The sequence below is a fragment of the Oncorhynchus nerka genome, linkage group LG2, assembly GCF_034236695.1.
Source record: "Oncorhynchus nerka isolate Pitt River linkage group LG2, Oner_Uvic_2.0, whole genome shotgun sequence".
Classification (NCBI taxonomy): domain Eukaryota; kingdom Metazoa; phylum Chordata; class Actinopteri; order Salmoniformes; family Salmonidae; genus Oncorhynchus; species Oncorhynchus nerka.
In genome coordinates this window covers 100,335,274-100,360,000 of record NC_088397.1, presented here as the reverse complement: position 1 = coordinate 100,360,000, position 24,727 = coordinate 100,335,274, and the positions used below count along the sequence as shown (strand labels likewise).

The 24,727-nt window shown below is 47.8% G+C and overlaps 2 protein-coding genes and 1 long non-coding RNA gene across 4 annotated transcripts in view; all 3 read right to left on the bottom strand.

The window, feature by feature from the left end:
* Nucleotides 1–11,578, bottom strand: part of LOC115127831 (lysine-specific demethylase phf2-like) — a 156,368-nt gene extending 144,790 nt beyond the window's left edge. The window contains exon 1 of the mRNA XM_065022068.1: nucleotides 10,984–11,578. Within this exon, the coding sequence (XP_064878140.1) occupies nucleotides 10,984–11,081 (98 nt within the window). The 5' untranslated portion in view covers nucleotides 11,082–11,578. The remainder of the gene's footprint in view (nucleotides 1–10,983) is intronic.
* A 1,343-nt stretch (nucleotides 11,579–12,921) lies between these two features.
* LOC135562390 (uncharacterized) lies at nucleotides 12,922–19,311 on the bottom strand. 2 transcript variants are annotated; one of them, XR_010459903.1, is made up of 2 exons: nucleotides 19,193–19,311; nucleotides 12,922–19,126 (listed from the first exon to the last, which is right to left on the bottom strand). It is a non-coding gene; the product is annotated as an uncharacterized LOC135562390 (long non-coding RNA). The 2 variants fall into 2 exon arrangements; XR_010459902.1 differs by having other exon boundaries at nucleotides 19,216–19,311.
* Nucleotides 19,312–20,417: 1,106 nt separating this feature from the next.
* Nucleotides 20,418–24,727, bottom strand: part of LOC115124820 (constitutive coactivator of PPAR-gamma-like protein 1 homolog) — a 79,594-nt gene continuing 75,284 nt past the window's right edge. Inside the window, 1 exon segment of the mRNA XM_065022057.1 lies at nucleotides 20,418–22,335. Coding sequence (XP_064878129.1) covers nucleotides 21,919–22,335 — 417 coding nt within the window. The 3' untranslated portion in view covers nucleotides 20,418–21,918.

Below are 24,727 nucleotides of genomic sequence, written 5' to 3'. Positions count from 1 at the left end.
TCTGAATGGACAGAGACCTGGCACTCTGACAGACAGGCTTGATACTGATGTCTCTGAATGGAGAGAGACCTGGCACTCTGACAGACAGATACTGATGTCTCTGAATGGACAGAGACATGGCACTCTGAAAGACAGGCTTGATACTGATGTCTCTGAATGGAGAGAGACCTGGCACTCTGACAGACAGATACTGATGTCTCTGAATGGACAGAGACCTGGCACTCTGACAGACAGGCTAGATACTGATGTCTCTGAATGGAGAGAGACCTGGCTCTCTGACAGACAGATACTGATGTCTCTGAATGGACAGAGACCTGGCACTCTGACAGACAGATACTGATGTCTCTGAATGGACAGAGACCTGGCACTCTGACAGACAGACACTGATGTCTCTGAATGGACAGAGACCTGGCTCTCTGACAGACAGATACTGATGTCTCTGAATGGACAGAGACCTGGCACTCTGACAGACAGATACTGATGTCTCTGAATGGACAGAGACCTGGCACTCTGACAGACAGACACTGATGTCTCTGAATGGACAGATACCTGGCACTCTGACAGACAGGCTAGATACTGATGTCTCTGAATGGAGAGAGACCTGGCTCTCTGACAGACAGATACTGATGTCTCTGAATGGACAGAGACCTGGCACTCTGACAGACAGATACTGATGTCTCTGAATGGACAGAGACCTGGCACTCTGACAGACAGATACTGATGTCTCTGAATGGACAGAGACCTGGCACTCTGACAGACAGATACTGATGTCTCTGAATGGACAGAGACCTGGCTCTCTCAGCATTAAAATGTTACTTGACTCAACTTTTACTTGTCTTTTTTTATTATTGAGTTAAATGGTATTAGTCAATATGGGGAGGGAGAACCCCTGTGTGTTCTGTGGTAGGTGAAAACTGAGTTACTCCATAATATTAATATACAGAGTACAAATATTCCAAAACATTCATCTTGTTTGCAATAAGACACTAAAGTAAAACTGCATAAAATGGGGCCAAGAAGTGAATAAATATCGTTATGTTTGGGGCAAACACAACACATCACCGAGCACCACTCATTCATATTTTCATGCATGGCGGTGGCTGCATCATGTTATGGGTATAAACGTCGTTGGCAAGAACTAGGGAGTTGTTAAGGATAAAAAGAAACGACATAGAGCTAAGCACAGGCAAAATCCTAGAGGAAAACCCGGTTCGGTCTGCTTTCCAACCCACACCGGGAGACAAATTCACCTTTCAGCAGGACAATAACTTAAAACACAAGGCCAAATCTACACTGGAGTTGCTTACCAAGATGACAGTGAATGTTTCTGAGTGACCTAGTTACAGTTTTGACCTAACTTGAATAATTAAAAAAAATAACAATGTGCAAATATTTTACAATCCAGGTGTGGAAAGCTCTTAGAGACTTACCCAGAAAGACTCCCAGCTCTTAGAGACTCACCCAGAAAGACTCCCAGCTGTAATGACTCTTAGAGACGTACCCAGAAAGACTCACAGCTCTTAGAGACTTACCCAGAAAGACTCCCAGCTCTTAGAGACTAACCCAGAAAGACTCACAGCTGTAATGACTCTTAGAGACTTACCCAGAAAGACACACAGCTGTAATGACTCTTAGAGACTTACCCAGAAAGACTCCCAGCTCTTAGAGACTAACCCAGAAAGACTCACAGCTGTAATGACTCTTAGAGACTTACCCAGAAAGACGCACAGCTGTAATCACTCTTAGAGACTTACCCAGAAAGACTCACAGCTGTAATCACTCTTAGAGACTAACCCAGAAAGACTCACAGCTGTAATCACTCTTAGAAACTTACCCAGAAAGACTCACAGCTCTTAGAGACTAACCCAGAAAGACTCCCAGCTGTAATCACTCTTAGAGACTTACCCAGAAAGACTCACAGCAGTAATCACTCTTAGAGACTTACCCAGAAAGACTCACAACTCTTAGAGACTTACCCAGAAAGACTCACAGCTGTAATGACTCTTAGAGACTTACCCAGAAAGACTCCCAGCTCTTAGAGACTAACCCAGAAAGACTCACAGCTGTAATGACTCTTAGAGACTTACCCAGAAAGACGCACAGCTGTAATCACTCTTAGAGACTTACCCAGAAAGACTCACAGCTGTAATCACTCTTAGAGACTAACCCAGAAAGACTCACAGCTGTAATCACTCTTAGAAACTTACCCAGAAAGACTCACAGCTCTTAGAGACTAACCCAGAAAGACTCCCAGCTGTAATCACTCTTAGAGACTTACCCAGAAAGACTCACAGCAGTAATCACTCTTAGAGACTTACCCAGAAAGACTCACAACTCTTAGAGACTTACCCAGAAAGACTCACAGCTGTAATCACTCTTAGAGACTAACCCAGAAAGACACACAGCTGTAATCACTGTTAGAGACTTACCCAGAAAGACTCCCAGCTGTAATCACTCTTAGAGACTTACCCAGAAAGACTCACAGCTCTTAGAGACTAACCCAGAAAGACTCACAGCAGTAATCACTCTTAGAGACTTACCCAGAAAGACTCACAACTCTTAGAGACTTACCCAGAAAGACTCACAGCTGTAATCACTCTTAGAGACTTACCCAGAAAGACTCATAGCTCTTAGAGACTAACCCAGAAAGACTCCCAGCTGTAATCACTCTTAGAGACTAACCCAGAAAGACTCCCAGCTGTAATCACTCTTAGAGACTTACCCAGAAAGACTCACAGCTCTTAGAGACTTACCCAGAAAGACTCCCAGCTGTAATCACTCTTAGAGACTTACCCAGAAAGACTCACAGCTCTTAGAGACTAACCCAGAAAGACTCACAGCAGTAATCACTCTTAGAGACTTACCCAGAAAGACTCACAGCTCTTAGAGACTAACCCAGAAAGACTCCCAGCTGTAATCACTCTTAGAGACTAACCCAGAAAGACACACAGCTGTAATCACTGTTAGAGACTTACCCAGAAAGACTCCCAGCTGTAATCACTCTTAGAGACTTACCCAGAAAGACTCACAGCTCTTAGAGACTTACCCAGAAAGACTCACAGCTCTTAGAGACTTACCCAGAAAGACTCCCAGCTGTGATCGCTGCCAGAGGTGATTCTAACATGTATTGACTCAGTGGTGTGAATACTGGTGTAAATGAGACATTTCTATATATTTTCAGGCTATAACAACTAAGCCTGTAAATATTATAAAACTGCATTTTCTGACTAATAATTTTAACTGACAAATAGGACGTCTGACACAGATATACACACAGAGCCTTCAGTCACGGTTACTCGTGATGACGTAGCCCCACCTGCGACTTCCAAATGTGTGTCCCCACAAAGCCATAAGACATTTTCACCTTGGTCTAATGGTCAAGACGTTGTTTAATCCCCCCCCACCCGCCACGGGAGACCAGGGCGATCATCTTATTAGACCTCATTAACACACCAATTATCAGTAACATGTCAGATCGGATAGGCCTCGGTGGTTCATATAGGCTGGTCTGTTTCATTTGCAGCAATAACCTGTAATACACGGAAATAACAGCGTTATTCATTGTGATGGAACGTATGATGTTACTGAGATCCGCCAGACTCAGCAGACATCAACCCACCCCGTCTCACTCCCCCACCCCGTCTCACTCCCCCACCCCGTCTCACTCCCCCACCCCGTATCACCCCCACCCCGTCTCACTCCCCCACCCCGTCTCACCCCCCACCCCGTCCTCACTCCCCCACCCCGTCTCACTCCCCCACCCCGTATCATCCCCCACCCCGTCTCACTCCCCACCCCGTCTCACACCCCACCCTCCCACCCAGTCACACTCCCCACCCCGTCTCACTCCCCACCCCGTCTCACTCCCCCACCCCGTATCACCCCCCACCCCGTCTCACTCCCCACCCTCCCACCCCGTCTCACCCCCACCCCGTCTCACTCCCCACCCTCCCACCCCGTATCACCCCCCACCCCGTCCTCACTCCCCACCCTCCCACCCCGTCTCACTCCCCACCCCGTCACACTCCCCACCCCCCACCCCGTCTCACTCCCCACCCCGTCTCACTCCCCACCCCGTATCACCCCCCACCCCGTCTCACTCCCCACCCTCCCACCCCGTCTCACCCCCACCCCGTCTCACTCCCCACCCTCCCACCCCGTCTCACTCCCCACCCCGTCACACTCCCCACCCCCCACCCCGTCTCACTCCCCACCCCGTATCACCCCCACCCCGTATCACCCCCACCCCGTCTCACCCCCACCCCGTCTCACTCCCCACCCCGTCTCACTCCCCACCCTCCCACCCAGTCTCACTCCCCACCCCGTCACACTCCCCACCCCCCACCCCGTCTCACCCCCACCCCCCACCCCGTCTCACCCCCCACCCCGTCTCACTCCCCACCCTCCCACCCCGTCACACTCCCCACCCGTCACACTCCCCACCCCGTCTCACCCCCACCCCGTCTCACCCCGTCCACACTCCCCACCCAGTCTCACTCCCCGACCCCGTCTCACTCCCCACCCTCCCACCCCGTCTCACTCCCCACCCCGTCTCACCCCGTCTCTCACTCCCCACCCCGTCTCACTCCCCACACGTCTCACTCCCCACCCAGTCTCACCCCGTCTCACTCCCCACCCCGTCTCACTCCCCACACGTCTCACTCCCCACCCAGTCTCACTCCCCACCCTAGTCTCACCCCGTCTCACTCCCTACCCAGTCTCACCCCGTCTCACTCCCCACCCCGTCTCACTCCCCACCCAGTCTCACCCCGTCTCACTCCCCACCCCGTCTCACTCCCCCACCCCGTCTCACCCCGTCTCACTCCCCACCCCGTCTCACTCCCCCACCCAGTCTCACCCCGTCTCACTCCCCACCCCGTCTCACCCAGTCTCACTCCCCACCCCGTCTCACTCCCCACCCCGTCTCACCCCGTCTCAATCCCCCACCCCGTCTCACTCTCCCACCCCGTCTCACTCGTCTCACTCCCCACCCCGTCTCACTCCCCACCCCGTCTCACTCCCCACCCCGTCTCACCCCGTCTCTCACTCCCCACCCCGTCTCACTCCCCACACGTCTCACTCCCCACCCAGTCTCACCCCGTCTCACTCCCCACCCCGTCTCACTCCCCACTCCCCACACGTCTCACTCCCCACCCAGTCTCACTCCCCACCCAGTCTCACCCCGTCTCACTCCCTACCCAGTCTCACCCCGTCTCACTCCCCACCCCGTCTCACTCCCCACCCAGTCTCACCCCGTCTCACTCCCCACCCCGTCTCACTCCCCCACCCCGTCTCACCCCGTCTCACTCCCCCACCCCGTCTCACTCCCCCACCCCGTCTCACCCCGTCTCACTCCCCACCCCGTCTCACCCAGTCTCACTCCCCCACCCCGTCTCACTCCCCACCCCGTCTCACCCCGTCTCAATCCCCCACCCCGTCTCACTCTCCCACCCCGTCTCACTCGTCTCACTCCCCACCCCGTCTCACTCCCCACCCCGTCTCACTCCCCACCCCGTCTCACCCCCCGTCTCACTCCCCACCCCGTCTCACTCCCCACACGCCTCACTCCCACCCCACTCCCCACCCCGTCTCACTCCCCCCACACGTCTCACTCCCACCCCGTCTCACCCCGTCTCACTCCCCACCCCGTCTCACTCCCCACACGTCTCACTCCCCACACGTCTCACCCAGTCTCACTCCCCACCCCGTCTCACTCCCCCACCCCGTAAACGACCATGGGTAAACGATGAGTAAAACGACCACGGGTAAACGACCACGGGTAAACAATGATGAGTAAAACGACCACGGGTAAACGACCACGGGTAAACGACCATGGGTAAACTATGAGTAAAACGACCATGGGTAAACGATGAGTAAAACAACCATGGGTAAACGATGAGTAAAACAACCATGGGTAAACGATGACGAGTAAACAACGACGGGTAAACAATGATGAGTAAAACGACCACGGGTAAACGATGACGAGTAAACAACCACGAGTAAATGACCACGGGTAAACGATGAGTAAATGACCACGGGTAAACAATGATGAGTAAAACGACCATGGGTAAACGATGAAGAGTAAACAACCACGGGTAAATGACCACGGGTAAACAATGATGAGTAAATGACCACGGGTAAACAATGATGAGTAAACGACCATGGGTAAACGATGAGTAAAACGACCACGGGTAAACAATGATGAGTAAAACGACCACGGGTAAACGACCATGGGTAAACGATGAGTAAAACGACCATGGGTAAACGATGAGTAAAACGACCATGGGTAAACGATGAGTAAAACGACCATGGGTAAACGATGACGAGTAAACAACCACGGGTAAACAATGATGAGTAAACGACCATTGGTAAACAATGACGAGTAAACGACCACGAGTAAACGACCATGGGTAAACGATGAGTAAAACGACCACGGGTAAACAACCACGGGTAAACAATGATGAGTAAAACGACCACGGGTAAACGACCATGGGTAAACGATGAGTAAAACGACCACGGGTAAACGATGACGAGTAAACAACCACGGGTAAACAATGATGAGTAAACGTCCATTGGTAAACAATGACGAGTAAATGACCACGGGTAAACGACCACGGGTAAACGACCATGGGTAAACGATGACGAGTAAACAACCACGGGTAAACAATGATGAGTAAACGACCACAGGTAAACGACCACGGGTAAACGACCATGGGTAAACGACCATGGGTAAACGATGAGTAAAACGACCACGGGTAAACGACCACGGGTAAACAATGATGAGTAAAAACGACCACGGGTAAACGATGACGAGTAAACAACCACGGGTAAACAATGATGAGTAAACGACCATTGGTAAACAATGACGAGTAAACGACCACGGGTAAACGACCATGGGTAAACGATGAGTAAAACGACCACGGGTAAACGATGAGTAAAACGACCACGGGTAAACAATGATGAGTAAAACGACCACGGGTAAACGACCACGGGTAAACGACCATGGGTAAACGATGAGTAAAACGACCACGGGTAAACGACCACGGGTAAACAATGATGAGTAAACGACCACGTGTAAACAATGATGAGTAAAACGACCACGGGTAAACGACCACGGGTAAACAATGATGAGTAAAACGACCACGGGTAAACAATGATGAGTAAAACGACCACGGGTAAACGACCATGGGTAAACAATGATGAGTAAACGACCACGTGTAAACAATGATGAGTAAAACGACCACGGGTAAACGACCATGGGTAAACGATGAGTAAAACGACCACGGGTAAACGACCACGGGTAAACAATGATGAGTAAACGACCACGTGTAAACAATGATGAGTAAAACGACCACGGGTAAACGACCACGGGTAAACAATGATGAGTAAAACGACCACGGGTAAACAATGATGAGTAAAACGACCACGGGTAAACGACCATGGGTAAACAATGATGGGTAAACAATGATGAGTAAACGACCACGTGTAAACAATGATGAGTAAAACGACCACGGGTAAACGACCACGGGTAAACGACCATGGGTAAACAATGATGAGTAAACGACCACGAGTAAACGACCGACCAAGGGAAACGCTACCCAAACCTTACATCAATTCAGAGTAACATCTCATCTTGGTCTAGAAATATGATCAAGTGGAGAAACTGAAATGTCCATATTGGTTTAGCTTGATGCTGCAGGCCAGACCAGGTTAGTGTGTCTCCCATGAACACATTGCTCTACTGTCAACAGTGCCAGTCCTCCCAACAGACCCAGTCCTCCCAACAGTCCCAGTCCTCCCAACAGACCCAGTCCTCCCAACAGTCCCAGTCCTCCCAACAGTCCCAGTCCTCCCAACAGTCCCAGTCCTCCCAACAGACCCAGTCCTCCCAACAGTCCCAGTCCTCCCAACAGTCCCAGTCCTCCCAACAGACCCAGTCCTCCCAACAGACCCAGTCCTCCCAACAGTCCCAGTCCTCCCAACAGTCCCAGTCCTCCCAACAGTCCCAGTCCTCCCAGCAGTCCCAGTCCTCCCAGTACATTGAATCATGTAGTAGTGACAGACAGGTAAATACCTAACAGCAGAGAGACAGACAGACAGACACAGACAGAGAGACGAATAACTAACAGCAGACAGACAGACAGACAGACAGACAGACAGACAGACAGACAGACAGACAGACAGACAGGTGAATAGCTGCAGACAGACAGGTGAATAACTGCAGACAGACAGGTGAATAACTAACAGCAGACAGACAGACAGACAGACAGACAGACAGACAGGTGAATAGCTGCAGACAGACAGGTGAATAACTGCAGACAGACAGACAGGTGAATAGCTGCAGACAGACAGACAGGTGAATAGCTGCAGACAGACGGGTGAATAACTGCAGACAGACAGGTGAATAACTGCAGACAGACAGACATACACAGACAGACAGGTGAATAACTGCAGACAGACAGGTGAATAACTGCAGACAGACAGACAGACAGACACAAACAGACAAGTGAATAACTAACAGACAGACAGGTGAATAACTAACATTAGACACAGACAGACAGACAGGTGAATACCTAACAGCAGAGAGAGACAGACAGGTGAATACCTAACAGCAGAGAGAGACAGACAGACAGACAGGTGAATAACTAACAGACAGACAGGTGAATAACTAACAGACAGACAGACAGGTGAATAACTAACAGACAGACAGACAGACATACAGGTGAATAACTAACAGACAGACAGGTGAATAACTAACAGACAGACAGACAGGTGAATAACTAACAGACAGACAGGTGAATAACTAACAGACAGACAGACAGGTGAATAACTAACAGCAGACAGACACAGACAGACAGACAGACAGACAGACAGACAGACAGACAGACAGACAGACAGGTGAATAACTAACAGCAGACAGACACAGACAGGTGAATACCTAACAGCAGAGAGAGACAGACAGACAGACAGGTGAATAACTAACAGCAGACAGACACAGACAGACAGACAGACAGACAGACAGACAGACAGACAGACAGACAGACAGGTGAATAACTAACAGCAGACAGACACAGACAGGTGAATACCTAACAGCAGAGAGAGACAGACAGACAGACAGGTGAATAACTAACAGCAGAGAGAGAGACAGACAGACAGAGAGACAGACAGACAGAGAGAGAGACAGACAGACAGGTGAATAACTAACAGCAGAGAGAGAGACAGACAGACAGGTGAATACCTAACAGCAGAGAGAGACAGACAGACAGGTGAATAACAGCAGACAGACAGACAGGCAGGGAGAGGGGACAGGATCATCATGTCTGACCTGTTCAATCAATAATGTAAATACATTGATGACTTATCAGCTATTAAGCACGCACACTACCAGGCATGGTGGGATGAACTAATAGCCTACGTAGTATAATAGTAGTTTAACACAATACTGTACTTAGCTAGTTCTGTACGGGCAACCCCTTAGTATGAAGAGTAAATTATAGAGGCCAGGTTATGGGTTATTAGGCTACTACATTCAACAGTGTCAAGCTAGGGACAATAGCTACTGTGCCATCATCATCAGGCTAGACAGCACCCATAAATAAGCCCAATATCTCAGCCGAGACCCCCGGGTGGACCTGCATTGCTCGCATCGACGAAGTTTCGTGATATTCACGCGAATAATAAAAGGCATCGCTCGACTCGCATCGATGATTTTAGCGATATATTTGTTGTAAACGACTGTTCGTCCGGTGATCCCGTACATTGTAGCTGGCAGCGGGTCACGGTACACCGTATCCAGCCTTGTCCAGAAGGGTTAACGTTACCGCGCGTAAATATCTCCCTTTGATTTGAAACGCCTGTTTACTATTTTATGTTTCCAATAAGTGATCGAAATAGAAAATGATCCGATTCCCACCAATATTAAAGGGTTTGTTGTCCTGTATTTGGGACATTAAAACGTACAAAGGACGTCATCACAACAACGAAAGAGGGAAAAAGACGCGGCAGACTCCCATTATTATCGGAGAATACAGTGGTTTCAAATACATGACGTGAAGATGTCGTCTTCAAGTAATTTGTACATTTTTCCCAGTAAAAAATGTAGTCAACAAAGCAACGCTGCAACGTGTATCAATGTGCCAGCCGACTAAAGTCAACCGTAGCGTTTAGACGGAGTTGAGCGGCGACTAGTGAGGGCGCAGTTCCCACGTCAAATACAACGAAGTTGTCAAAAACCAGGGCTTTTCACCACCCAGAGAAAAGCGGCATTCATGTGGAAATGTCGGATTTTCTTTGGGTGCTGAAATCCGTGGGTTTTTAAATATATATAAACTCTATTAATGTAACGTTTGAAGTCCAGTCCACTCACACTAGTCTCCGCTCAACTCCATCATAAATGGTGGAGTTGAGTTTATTCGGGGTATCAAAGGGAATTGAAGCCTGGCTGGAGAGGAGCGGGTTATTGCCAGAGGAGAGTTCGGGCTCGTGCTTTTCTAAAACAGTTTTTACAACGTGACCCAAGCAATAAAAAAAAAAGAAGAATAAAAACAGACAACTAAAAAGACGAGTGTACGGTGAGATTTGAACAGTGGGACGTGTGAACGTGATGTAGAGTGAGAAGTGGAGCCTCTCCGCGGTCTGTTCCAGACTCCGTTCCGTCCTACGGTCGGGCGCTGCTCCGCGACAACAATGACTACTGGAGCCACACGACATACAGCTGGGAAATGATTATGGAAATACAAAGTACATCATCTAAACACACAGTTCAATATTAAAATCACCACATTGCTGGGAGAAAAATGGGTCTTCTTTTTTGCGCTAATGTCACAACGGAGAGTATTTAACTCCGCCTTCTTCAAGCGGCCTCGGTCTTGTGCTGTTTCAGATGTGGACAGTGTGCAACACAAACTGGCTAACGACAAAAACACCCTGCTAAATACAATGCAAAACGGACAGGAAATCACCCCAATAGGTTAAAACAATTACCTTCCGTGAAACCAGTCCTTGCAGGCATCACACTCGATCATAAACTGAGTAACGTCGTACGGTAATCTGCAGATGCAATATACTGGTACAGTCGCCATGTTTGATCATTCACAACAACGTTTTGGATAGGAGGGAGACACCGGGCAGCAGAGACACCGGGCAGCAGCAACTCTCCTGCCACAAAATACAATATGAAGATCTTCCACAAGCAGCAACTAGTCCGTTCCGCTGGACATGAAATTAAATCCCCAAATCCACCATCCACTGATGTTGCATTGAGGTGGTTATCGTGTTGATGATGTAGCGCCGAGGTCGATAATGTTCCTGAAGTGCTTCATTGTTTTCCTGCCCCCCCCCCTCCCTGGTCGCTGTACAGTAGTATTTAACCGCTCAGAAACCAAGACTAAATCTATTCTTGTTGCATTGTAATATCTGTTACGTCAGCGTGGAAAAACCGTCAATTTTAGTCTTCGCTGGCTCGCATCACAGATGAATGAATCTCTCCAACGGTGCAGTTGTTTCAGCGGGGATCCCGGGACGTTCCAAATCGTTAAGCGTTCGTACGGTTTTTTTTGTCGGTAGAGAAATTGACCGACGTTAACCTGCTCGATCAAATACAAGATTTGTGTCCGTATCACCGCGGGGACATAACGGAGATGAGATGGAGGCGACCCGTTATCATGATTATAATGCATCCATATATAACCTACATTTTCGTCTTATATCAATCCATTTTAATTAACATAGATGATTTAATTCAAAACAAATATCACATCAACTGTTTATCTCCCTATTCATACTGAGCTGCATGCAACAAAAACAAGCAATATTAAAATGTAATTATCCATTTCAGAATGTATTACTTTATTAAATCTAATTATAGTGATGGATCCAAATGAAGTAAAAAAAGACAGTGCATTTTCCATTAGTTGGTATTGACACACACAGTCCTTGATCATGACTTTCATTCCACATAAGAGTCACCCGGATGAAGGCGTATTCTGCACGGGGGAGTTTTGTTAAGCGCGCTGAAGCTCGGTCTCAACATTAACACGTATCGCTTGCAGTACGGGTTTCAAAGCATAAAAAACCAGATCTTTCATATCAGCAAGAAGAAAAAAAGATTCATTGATACACGCATTTATAGGGTTACTGTTTGTGCTTCCGTGCGCCCATATCTCCACGTTACAGCGAGTTGAAACAGACAGAAGTTAGAGGCCACCGGTACTAATGAACGTTAACTATCTAGCATGCTCCTAACTAACACCTGTGTGTAATAACGGAAACTCGCCAGAAACGCGTCCGCTGCAACTGTGATAAAGCCGGTTAAGACAGTGCAGTAAGTGTATATTTTTCACTTGTGAAATTATTTTAATGTGATATGAAAGTTAAGGGCTTTATGTTTCTAGAACCGTACCGCAATTGATAATCGATTCACGTTGAGATGTAGTATTTGACTGTCAGATTCAAGTCTATCTCTGAAAACAACATACAAGATCCTTGGACCTTAAGGAAAAATGGCAGGCTCCTTAAGAGTACATCTTGGACTAAAACACACTATGAGATCAAACAGGGTAGAGACTGAAATTATAATTAGTGGTTTGAAGTGTAATTGACTTTTCCTTAGACCATTACAGACTAATTACAGTCATCCGATTGTTTCTCTGACTGAATTAGCTACAGTGGATTGCTTTGAATAGCTACTGTACATTTAAATGACATTGATACATGGTATTATTATATATAAATTAATCTGCTACACAGGTCAGGGTCAATCCCTGACGGTGATAGCCATGACAGAATTGCTGTGGTGTATAGTTGAATTGTAGTATCATAATGTCAATTGTCCATTTTTGTTATACTTTGTGAAACATGTAAGAGATCGATAAATAAATAAACAGATATTAATTAGCCACAAACTGATAATAAAAAAGCAAATTATACTAAAATAATATAATTTTATTAAGCTTTGTAAGTTGCATTCAATTGCCTTCAAATACACCACACTCAATCATCAACAATCTCCAACCCAACCGTAGTTCATTCTTTTACAACCCATATGAGTTAGGCAGAAAAATCTTGTCAACTTACGTCAAGGTATCCTATATAGCTCTTACATACTGATATCCTATATAGCTCTTGCAGGGGGGGGGGGGCTGGGGGTACACCGTTTCTCTGTTCACTAAAGTGGGACGAAAGCTTCAGGAGAATTACATGGAAAAAGTAGTTATTAATGATTCTGGTAACAGAAGTACAATAAGTCTTGAGTTAAACACTAAAAAGTAAACATCCAAATGTACTTGATGCTAAAGTCTCTCTGAGGCAACACATCTCAGCTACATAAAAGGGGCTTGCTCAAATCAAAAGCTTTTTTTTTTATAAACATGGTATGCCTTATGCCTGCGTCTCAAACGGTACCTTGTTCCCTATGCATTGCATTACCTTTGACCCAGGGCCCTTAGGAACACTACTTTCCAGAGTCTCCACCGGACCCATATCACAACTCTCCGTCCCCCTGGCAACAGAGATTCCAAAAGTAGTGCATCACATAGGGAATATAGTTCCAAGAGAATCCAGAGAGATGTGTTACTAATATCAATGTAGCAGAAAACAGCAACAGAGCACAGAACACCAGGATTATTAACAATATTCAAAGTTGGCTAGAATAGATACATGTAAGTCTAGTTTGTTGTTGTTGTTGTTGTTGATTAAATTCAATATCACAATACATTTTTTTTTTTTTTTTTAAAGGTTAAGAGTAGATCATTTGAATGGTGACTATAACAGTTATACCAGCTTGGTAACGCATTGACTCACTGTTAAACCTGTGTATTAGGACAAGTCAGCGGCCTCAGTTCTCTATGTCAGAATGGGGGGGGACGACGACATGCATCATAAATACGCACCGTTTAAAAATGGTGGAACCATGCAGAAAGTGGAGTTGAAACGGATAGTAACGTATGTTTGATCGTCAAGGAAACCACAGTGTTCGCTGACGCATGGCGGTTTGACACACATCAGGGTTGGTCGAAGAACTTTTTACCATATTTTTTGATTTTGTTTTTAAATAAATGTTTTTTTTTTTTTTTTAATAATAGCTAAAGTATAACATATAGGCTAGGTAAATAAAGATGCAGGGGGTTTTAATCTACTACGGTAATTAATCATTTAAACAACGTCTGCAGAGCTGAACACAATAAGGAACCATTGTGATCAGAGCCCTATATATAACCTTGTATATACGTTAATATACGTATAGGACCTAATGGTATATAGCATACAGTGCCTTCAGCAAGAATTCACACCCCTAGACTTTCTCCACATTTTTGTTTTGTGACCAAGTGGGATTAAAATGGATTTTAATTGTGAATTATTTATTTTTTTGTCAACTATCTACACAAAATACTCTTAATGTCAAAGTGGAAGAAAAATTATAACATTTATTTTAAAAAATAATATGGAAAAGAAAACACTAATATATATTGATTAGATACATGTATTCAACCCCCTGAGTCAATACATGTTATAAATCACTTTTGGCAGTGATTACAGCTGGGAGTCTTTCTGGGTAAGTCTCTAAGAGTGATTACAGCTGGGAGTCTTTCTGGGTAAGTCTCTAAGAGTGATTACAGCTGGGAGTCTTTCTGGGTAAGTTTCTAAGAGTGATTACAGCTGGGAGTCTTTCTGGGTAAGTCTCTAAGAGCTGTGAGTCTTTCTGGGTAAGTTTCTAAGAGTGATTACAGCTGTGAGTCTTTCTGGGTAAGTCTCTAAGAGTGATTACAGCTGTGAGTCTTTCTGGGTAAGTTTCTAAGAGTGATTACAGCTGGGAGTCTTTCTGGGTAAGTCTAGAAGAGTGATTACAGCTGGGAGTCTTTCTGGGTTAGTCTCTAAGAGCTGTGAGTCTTTCTGGGTAAGTCTCTAAGAGCGATTACAGCTGTGAGTCTTTCTGGGTTAGTCTCTAAGAGTGATTACAGCTGTGAGTCTTTCTGGGTTAGTCTCTAAGAGCTGTGAGTCTTTCTGGGTTAGTCTCTAAGAGCGATTACAGCTGTGAGTCTTTCTGGGTACGTCTCTAAGAGTGATTACAGCTGGGAGTCTTTCTGGGTAAGTCTCTAAGAGTGATTACAGCTGGGAGTCTTTCTGGGTACGTCTCTAAGAGCTTTGGTTACCTGGTTACCTGGTTACCTGGATTGTACAATATTGGCACATTATTCTTTTTTAAATTCTTCAAGTTTGGTCAAGTTGGTTGTTGATCATTGCTAGACAGACATTTTTATGTCTTGCCATAGATTTCCGAGTCAATTTAAACTAAAACTGTAACATTGGCTTCCTTCTTTTCACTCTGTCAATTATGTTAGTATTGTGGAGTAACTACAATGTTGTTGATCCATCCTCAATTCTCTCCTGTCACGGCCATTAAACTCTGTTTTAAAGTCACCATTGGCCTCAAGGCGAAATCCCTGAGCGGTTTCCTTCCTCTCCGGCAACTGAGTTAGGAAGGATGCCTGTATCTTTGCAGTGACTGGGTATAAAGTGTAATTCACCAGGCTCAAAGGAATATTCAATGTCTCCATTTTTCTCTTGACCCCTTTTCTAATCGGTGCCCTTCTTTGCGATTCATTGGAAAACCTCCCTGGTCTTTGTGGTTGAATCTGAAATTCACTGCTCGACTGAGGGACCTTACCAGTGGAGGACGGCTCATAACAATGGCTGAAACGGAGCCAATGGAATGGCATCAAACGCCTGGAAACCATGGAAACCATGTATTTGAGACGATTCCAGGTATTTTGCTCCATCCATTACCACGAGCCCGTGCCACCAACCTCCTGTGGACCTTACAGATAATTGAATGTGTGGGGTACAGAGATGAGGTATTTGTAAAAAAAAAAACGAATCATGAAAAACACTATTTCACAGAGTGAGTCCATGCAACTTATTTAGGCTTGCCATAACAAAGGGGTTGAATACTTATAGACTCAAGACAGCTTTTCATTTTTAACAAATTTGTAAACGTAAAAAATGAAAATAAAACATAATTCCACTTTGACATAATGGGGTAATGTGTGTAAGCCAGAGACAAAACATTTAAATTGAATCTATTTTAAATTCAGGCTGAAACAACTAAATGTGGGAAAGGCCACAGTGATGTGAATACTTCCTAAAGGCAGTTTATTTATATATCCTACTGGCTCTGACTGGGATAACCATGGGAGGACTGGGATGACCATGGGAGGACTGGGATGACCATGGGAGGACTGGGATGACCATGGGAGGACTGGGATGACCATGACTGGGATGACCATGGGAGGACTGGGATGACCATGGGAGGACTGGGAGGACCATGGGAGGACTGGGATGACCATGGGAGGACTGGGATGACCATGGGAGGTCTGGGATGACCATGGGAGGTCTGGGAGGTCTGGGATGACCATGGGAGGACTGGGATGACCATGGGAGGACTGGGATGACCATGGGAGGTCTGGGATGACCATGGAGGACTGGGATGACCATGGGAGGACTGGGATGACCATGGGAAGACTGGGATGACCATGGGAGGACTGGGATGACCATGGGAGGACTGGGATGACCATGGGAGGACCATGGGAGGACCATGGGAGGACTGTTTGTATGTACCAAATGGCACCCTATTCTTTATAGTGCACTACTATAGTTGCCATGGTGCCCTAGTAGCAGCCTCAGCAGAGAGCTCCTGTAAATATTTGTAATAATTAACTGTTTGTATAGCATTTTTCCCTACAAACATTTATGAATTAACTATTGATTTAGCTTATCATTGTAGTCTGAATAGTTTGAATCCAGCACATTTTTGAAGAATCAGGTTGGCAGTTAGTTTTTGGCTAGATAATGTTAGCTGGCTAGCATGCAATGTTTTGATTCAATTACGCCAACTGTCCGGAGGTTGAGGATGGAGCCTGAATACAGAGGTGCACAGAGATGACAGATGACTGTATGGAGGACTAATGCCCCATTCACATTAACCGTAAGCATTGGGCCTGATGTCATTCATTTGAATGGGGAGCGTCCACGACGGAGCAACGCCCCCTTGAGGTTAATGGCTGCGCTGCGAGATAGACACCGCATACTTTGAATATTTCCAAACGGCGTCTTCAGTTCCTCGAAGAACACGAAGTTACTAAACCACAGCCGATGGGTTTAGTCTTTATGATGGTAATGACGTTTGTTTTTAGGTGGAGGTCGCTAGCTACAGTATAGCGTATCTTTTAGCTAGCTAGCTGTGGTGTAAAGCTAGCTTGATTTAACAAGTTGAGGAAAAATTTACTCAACAAACCATGTTTTATTATCAACTGAAACAATACGTTTCCCCTGTCTTGAATGAAAAGGCCATATTTGACAATCTCCTGAAATCAATTCAATCCCTGACGAGACACGAGGCTCTCCATCTAGTCTTGTGAAATCCTCCCACTCCATCCTGCAGCGGAACGATATTGAGATGAAGTACGGCGTAATGAAATACGTCACGATGTAAACACAAAATGGTAAGGCTACTCCTGGATTACTATTGAGGCGTGTTGTGCTTTCTTGCGCCTCGTGACTGAAATAGCATCACCCAAGTGGGCGCTGTATTTTGGTAGCCGTAGCTAGCTAGCTAGTCCGACTAACTTAATTTGACTGAGTCCTACTACGAAGCCACAGACAACATGGATGGCAAAGACACCACGATGACAATGTGCTGCCTTCTCTCCTCTTTTAACCACCACCTGCCTCCGCTGACCTCACTCAAGGCATGAACTTTCTCAACCTTCAATCTCTTGATCCATCAATCTACTCATGATGATGATTTTTGTTATTTCTCTACAGCACTAACATTTCTGTATGTAATTGAATACCTAATATTGTTGAATCAATTATTATTACTTTCAATCTATAGTTGCCGTGGCTCCTAATGGCAGCCTAGGCAGAGAGCTCGTGTAAATTCTGTACACATTTAATCGGTTTTATGTAAATATATATATATATATATTTTTACAAACATTTAGTTTTTTTCAATAACTACGTGAGTGCAGATCAAGTCTTGATATCATGAATTGGATTCCTTCCCATAAAAGCACTAAAATGCTAGCTAGCAGGTGTTTTATTCAGATTGAACCTACTGGTTTTGGGTTGTTTTCCCAACTAGCTCTCAGTCTCGCATCACAAGTAGACGTTTATCCATTCTTTCTGAAAAGTCCAATTCTGAAGCGTTTAAGGTTAACTTTAGGCATTAACTCCGGATGGAAAGGGTATAGATTTAGGGAAGGCTTAAAACTAAAATATCAAAATACAACTTTCTATCGCTGGATTCGACCTTGCAACCTTTTGAATCAAGTTTACGCCCATCCACCATCCCCAACCTAGCTAACCAAAACCTACTTGAAGGTAACAGCGCTCACCGTTGCCCCTAGTGGTCAGTTTCCCTGTCATCTCTCGACGTCCTCAGACATAGATGGACGTCGAATACTGACTTGAATAAAGGGTGACATGGCTGGTTTTCCACCAACGGTGACCCAAGAGGAGGACTGTAGGCTATGCACGCCGAGTTGTCAGTGGGACGGCTTGTGGACTGTCCTCTGAGGGAAGATCAAACTTCATCGCAGAGCCCCAATACAGAGGAAGAAGATGCAGATTACAGGGATGCCTTGATGACATGGGACTCCCTACCTGCCCTTGGACATGCTGACAAGAGTCACCACCACCTCCTCTGACCAGTCACCACCACCTCCTCTGACCAGTCACCACCACCTCCTCTGACCAGTCACCACCACCTCCTCTGACCAGAGTCACCACCACCTCCTCTGACCAGAGTCACCAACACCTCCTCTGACCAGAGTCACCAACACCTCCTCTGACCAGAGTCACCAACACCTCCTCTGACCAGTCGCCAACACCTCCTCTGACCAGTCGCCACCACCTCCTCTGACCAGAGTCACCAACACCTCCTCTGACCAGTCGCCACCACCTCCTCTGACCAGAGTCGCCAACACCTCCTCTGACCAGAGTCGCCAACACCTCCTCTGACCAGAGTCGCCAACACCTCCTCTGACCAGAGTCGCCACACCTCCTCTGACCAGTCGCCAACACCTCCTCTGACCAGTCGCCAACACCTCCTCTGACCAGTCGCCAACACCTCCTCTCTGACCAGAGTCGCCTCCACCTCCTGACCACCCAACACCTCCTGACCAGTCGCCAACACCTCCTCTGACCAGTCGCCAACACCTCCTCTGACCAGAGTCGCCACCACCTCCTCTGACCAGCCGCCACCACCTCCTCTGACCAGCCGCCACCACCTCCTCTGACCAGCCGCCACCACCTCCTCTGACCAGCCGCCACCACCTCCTCTGACCAGCCGCCACCACCTCCTCTGACCAGCCGCCACCACCTCCTCTGACCAGCCGCCACCACCACCTCTGACCAGAGTCACCACCACCTCCTCTGACCAGAGTCACCACCACCTCCTCTGACCAGCCGCCACCACCACCTCCTCTGACCAGCCGCCACCACCACCTCCTCTGACCAGCCGCCACCACCACCTCCTCTGACCAGCCGCCACCACCTCCTCTGACCAGCCGCCACCACCACCTCCTCTGACCAGCCGCCACCACCACCTCCTCTGACCAGCCGCCACCACCACCACCTGACCAGCCGCCACCACCACCTCCTCTGACCAGCCGCCACCACCTCCTCTGACCAGCCGCCACCACCTCCTCTGACCAGCCGCCACCACCTCCAGACCAGCCACCACCTCCTCTGACCAGCCGCCACCACCTCCTCTGACCAGCCGCCACCACCTCCTCTGACCAGCCGCCACCACCTCCTCTGACCAGCCGCCACCACCTCCTCTGACCAGAGTCACCACCTCCTCTGACCAGAGTCACCACCTCCTCTGACCAGAGTCACCACCTCCTCTGACCAGAGTCACCACCTCCTCTGACCAGAGTCACCACCTCCTCTGACCAGAGTCACCACCTCCTCCTCTGACCAGAGTCACCACCTCCTCCTCTGACCAGAGTCACCACCTCCTCCTCTGACCAGTCGCCACCACCTCCTCCTCTGACCAGTCGCCACCACCTCCTCTGACCAGCCGCCACCACCTCCTCTGACCAGAGTCGCCACCACCTCCTCTGACCAGTCGCCACCACCTCCTCTGACCAGTCGCCAACACCTCCTCTGACCAGTCGCCAACACCTCCTCTGACCAGCCGCCAACACCTCCTCTGACCAGCCGCCACCACCTCCTCTGACCAGCCACCACCACCTCCTCTGACCAGCCACCACCACCTCCTCTGACCAGCCACCACCACCTCCTCTGACCAGCCACCACCACCTCCTCTGACCAGCCACCACCACCTCCTCTGACCAGTCACCACCACCTCCTCTGACCAGCCACCACCACCAGCCACCACCACCTCCCAGCCACCACCACCTCCTCTGACCAGTCACCACCACCTCCTCTGACCAGTCACCACCACCTCCTCTGACCAGAGTCACCACCTCCTCCTCTGACCAGTCACCACCACCTCCTCTGACCAGAGTCACCACCACCTCCTCTGACCAGAGTCACCACCACCTCCTCTGACCAGAGTCACCACCACCTCCTCTGACCAGAGTCACCACCACCTCCTCTGACCAGAGTCACCACCACCTCCTCTGACCAGCCACCACCACCTCCTCTGACCAGCCACCACCTCCTCCTCTGACCAGCCAACACCTCCTCCTCTGACCAGCCACCACCACCTCCTCTGACCAGCCAACACCTCCTCCTCTGACCAGTCACCACCACCACCTCCTCTGACCATCTACTGTACAGCTATGAACTTCCAGATCCTCATGACCATATGCTGGAAGCTTCAAGAAGAACTCAGACTTGATCTAAGTTAAATAATTTTAAAAAATCAAATAAATAAAACACACTAATTTAGCTGATCTAATCAGACTGATCTAGCTAGTAGCAACTATTGTAACCTAGTTTTATTTTTCAATTACTTGTTGTATTTATTTAAAGGGGACCAAAATGGAAATCCGTTTTCATGATTTTTTAAAAATGCATTATCCACGTGTGGTTGTTTTTAAATGATCAAATGTTCATCTATCCACGTCAAAAGTAGTGCACTATATACAGACTAGGGTGCCATTGGGGAAGCATTCTGTAACTCCATCTGCTTCTCTGTTGTTAAAACTCTCAAAAACGTTATTTACTGTGACAACAAAGTTACAATGGCAAATATATGGTGCCTAGTACATACTGCTGGTGCATCTTAACCTATAAAAGGAACTAAAAGAGACAAAAGCATTGTAGTTTCGGCTTCAGTATTATCTCAAAGGGATTAAAGTACCCAGTCTGAGACATGGCCTGCTTCTCAAACTTGCATCCTATTCCCTACATAGTGCACTACTTTTGACCAGAGCCAAGTTATCAACCCTATGGGTGCCTGGTCAAAAGTGGTGCACTATATATATATATATATATAGGGAATACATTTGGGACACAAACCATGGTCATATCACGATAGTAATCATGTCGATATCAGTGGAGAGAGAGAGTGGAGTGACTGGCCCAGTATTTAGTGACTGGTAGTATGTATTCTGTTTAGTACTGGTCTGCGCAGCTCTCTTGCTAAAAAAGAAGAAATCCTCATCATTCTGGGGGGGTTTATCTGGTTGACATCATCGAAAAAGGGGGTCTGAATTTAATGTTCTCATAGATGTATTCCAAGTGGCACCATATTGCCGATGTTGTGCACTACTTTAGACCAGAGGCCTATGGGAAGTATAACCCTGAGGGCTCTGGTCAAAACTACTGCACTATATAGGGAGCTGTTTGGAATGCGTACAATATGGAACAGTGACTGTAGATTTCCTTACATCCTCTCACTCGTTCTTCACCCTCTCTACAAAAAAAAAACATTTTTTTTTTTTTTTTTTACTCTTCTGTTTGTAAGACAGAGACGGCTACGCTCAGAGGTTCTGCTGCGTCTCTGAGACGGGCGCCGTCTGCATTTAGGCGGGGGTTAGTATTGCACATCTTGGGGTTGCTGCTAAAGGCACTTTCTGGTTGAATATTCACAGCCCTGCTTTCTCTCACCTCCATGACCTGACTTTTCAACTGCTCTACCCCACTCTCCTCCACTCCCTCCTCCACTCCCCCCTCCTCCAGTCCCTCTTCCTCCTCCAGTCCCTCCTCCTCCGGCTCTTCCAGTCCCCCCTCCTCTCTCTCCTCCACTCCGTTCTCGGTAGTGGACCCGTCTGAAGACAGCATAACGGGAGATTTCTCCTTCTCCTCAGTCTTCAACTTCTTCCTCTCCTTCACCTCACTGGCTATGGAGTAGGTAGGCTTACTCTGGTGGGGAGAGAGAGCAGGAGAGGGGGAGAGGGAGGGAGAGAGAGTGAGAAGGAGAGGGAGGGGGAGGGAGAGGGAGGGAGAAGGAGAGAGGGTGGGAGGAGGGAGAAGGGTGGGAGGAGGGGAGGGAGGGAGGGAGGGAGGGAGGGAGGGAGGGAGGGAGGGAAGGAGGGAGGGAGGGAGGGAGGGAGGGAGGGAGGGAGGGAGGGAGGGAGGGAGAAGGAGGGAGGGAGAAGGGAGGGAGAAGGAGGGAGAAGGGAGGGAGGAGAGGGAGAAGGGAGAGGAGAGAGAGAGGAGAGAGAGAGAGAGAGAGAGAGAGAGGGAGAGAGAGAGAGAGAGAGAGAGAGGGAGAGAGAGAAAGAAGGGAGAGAGGGAGAGAGGAGAGAGAAGGAGGGAGGGAGGGAGGGAGGGAGGGAGGGAGGGAGGGAGGGAGGGAGGGAGGGAGGGAGGGAGGGAGGGAGGGAGGGAGAAGGGAGGGTTAGGGAGGAGGGGGAGAAGGGGGAGAAGGGAGGGAGAGAGAGAAAGAGGGTGGGGAGAAAGAGTACAGATCAGCACTACATCAACGGCAGAACAGCATGAAACGGCTTCTATTCCGGCATGTTATACAGAACCTCAAATAACTGTGAGGAAAAGACAATTAATGAATTTATAACTGATGAGAAAGCCTTTCCTATCATGCAGAAACAGGGATGAAGCCAGACACTAGGCTGTTCTACTTGGGGAGAGAGAGAAACAAAGACCAGGCTCAGAGTCAATCACAACCATAATGAGTGGACTGTGTCTGTATAAAGACCTGCTGGGCGGGAGAGGATGGGGACGACGGGTGGAGGAGAGGGTGACTGGGTGGAGGAGAGGATGGGGGTGACTGGGTGGAGGAGAGGGTGACTGGGTGGAGGAGAGGAGAGGATGGGGACGACGGGTGGAGGAGAGGGTGACTGGGTGGAGGAGAGGAGAGAGGGTGACTGGGTGGAGGAGAGGAGAGAGGGTGACTGGGTGGAGGAGAGGAGAGAGGGTGACTGGGTGGAGGAGAGGAGAGAGGGTGACTGGGTGGAGGAGAGGAGAGAGGGTGACTGGGTGGAGGAGAGGAGAGGGTGACTGGGTGGAGGAGAGGATGGGGACGACGGGTGGAGGAGAGGGTGACTGGGTGGAGGAGAGGATGGGGGTGACTGGGTGGAGGAGAGGGTGACTGGGTGGAGGAGAGGAGAGGATGGGGACGACGGGTGGAGGAGAGGGTGACTGGGTGGAGGAGAGGGTGACTGGGTGGAGGAGAGGAAAGGGTGACTGGGTGGAGGAGAGGAAAGGGTGACTGGGTGGAGGAGAGGAGAGGATGGGGACGACGGGTGGAGGAGAGGATGGGGACGACGGGTGGAGGAGAGGAGAGGGTGACGACGGGTGGAGGAGAGGAGAGGGTGGGGACGACAGGAGAGGGTGACTGGGTGGAGGAGATGTTTTATTTAAACTTTATTTAACCAGGTTACACCCATTGAGGTTAAAAAAACTATTTTGTGAGGGTGACCTGGCCAGAAAAAGGCAAAATAAGGAAATAGCAACGTGTCCATAAAACATTACGGAAAAATACAGAATAAACACAAAAGACAAAAGTGTCACAAGTTAAAGATACAATTGAAGATTATAAATTACAGCAGTTAGTAACAAAGTGTTGTCGATCAGAGTCTTAAAAACAGACAAGGACACTAAACTCCTCTAGCTTTACAATCTTCTGAAGCAGGGTTCCAAGGATGAAGGGGCATTATGGGAAAAAATATTGTTTCCCCATCTCAGTTCTAGCCTTAGGAACAGACAAGGACAGCAGACTGTGAACGAAGACCGTAATTGAGCCTCCTAGTGGACAGAAAGGTCCATTACACCATAACATCCAGATCACAGTGATGGGTCTGTGATCTGGCGTTGGTAATAGATCTTAAAGCACCATGATACACTGTGTCCAGAGTTTAAGGTCCTTGTTGAGGCATATCGACAATATCACCATAATCCAGCACGGATAGAAAAGTGCTTTGAACAAGATCCTTTCTGACATTGAAAAGCAAGATTTGTTCCTGAAATAGAAACACCCATTTCAACTTCAGTTTCTTGGTCAAGGTATCAATGTTCTGTTTAAAATTCAACTTTGAATCCCAAGAGACTTATAGGAGGTGACCCTATAATTATAATCAATTGTCTGGCCTGTTACAGTTCACATCTGCACGTGACTCCATCTGTTAACTTTCAGGGAAGTGAAAACCAGAAACGTTGTTTTCCTTTCATTAAGCACAAAGTTTCAATTGGAAAAGCTGCCTTTGATTAACATCAAATGCCAACCGTAAGTCCTGAAAAGCCTCAATATTAGATGCGCTACAATAAATAATTGTGTCATCGGCATACAGATGGAGAT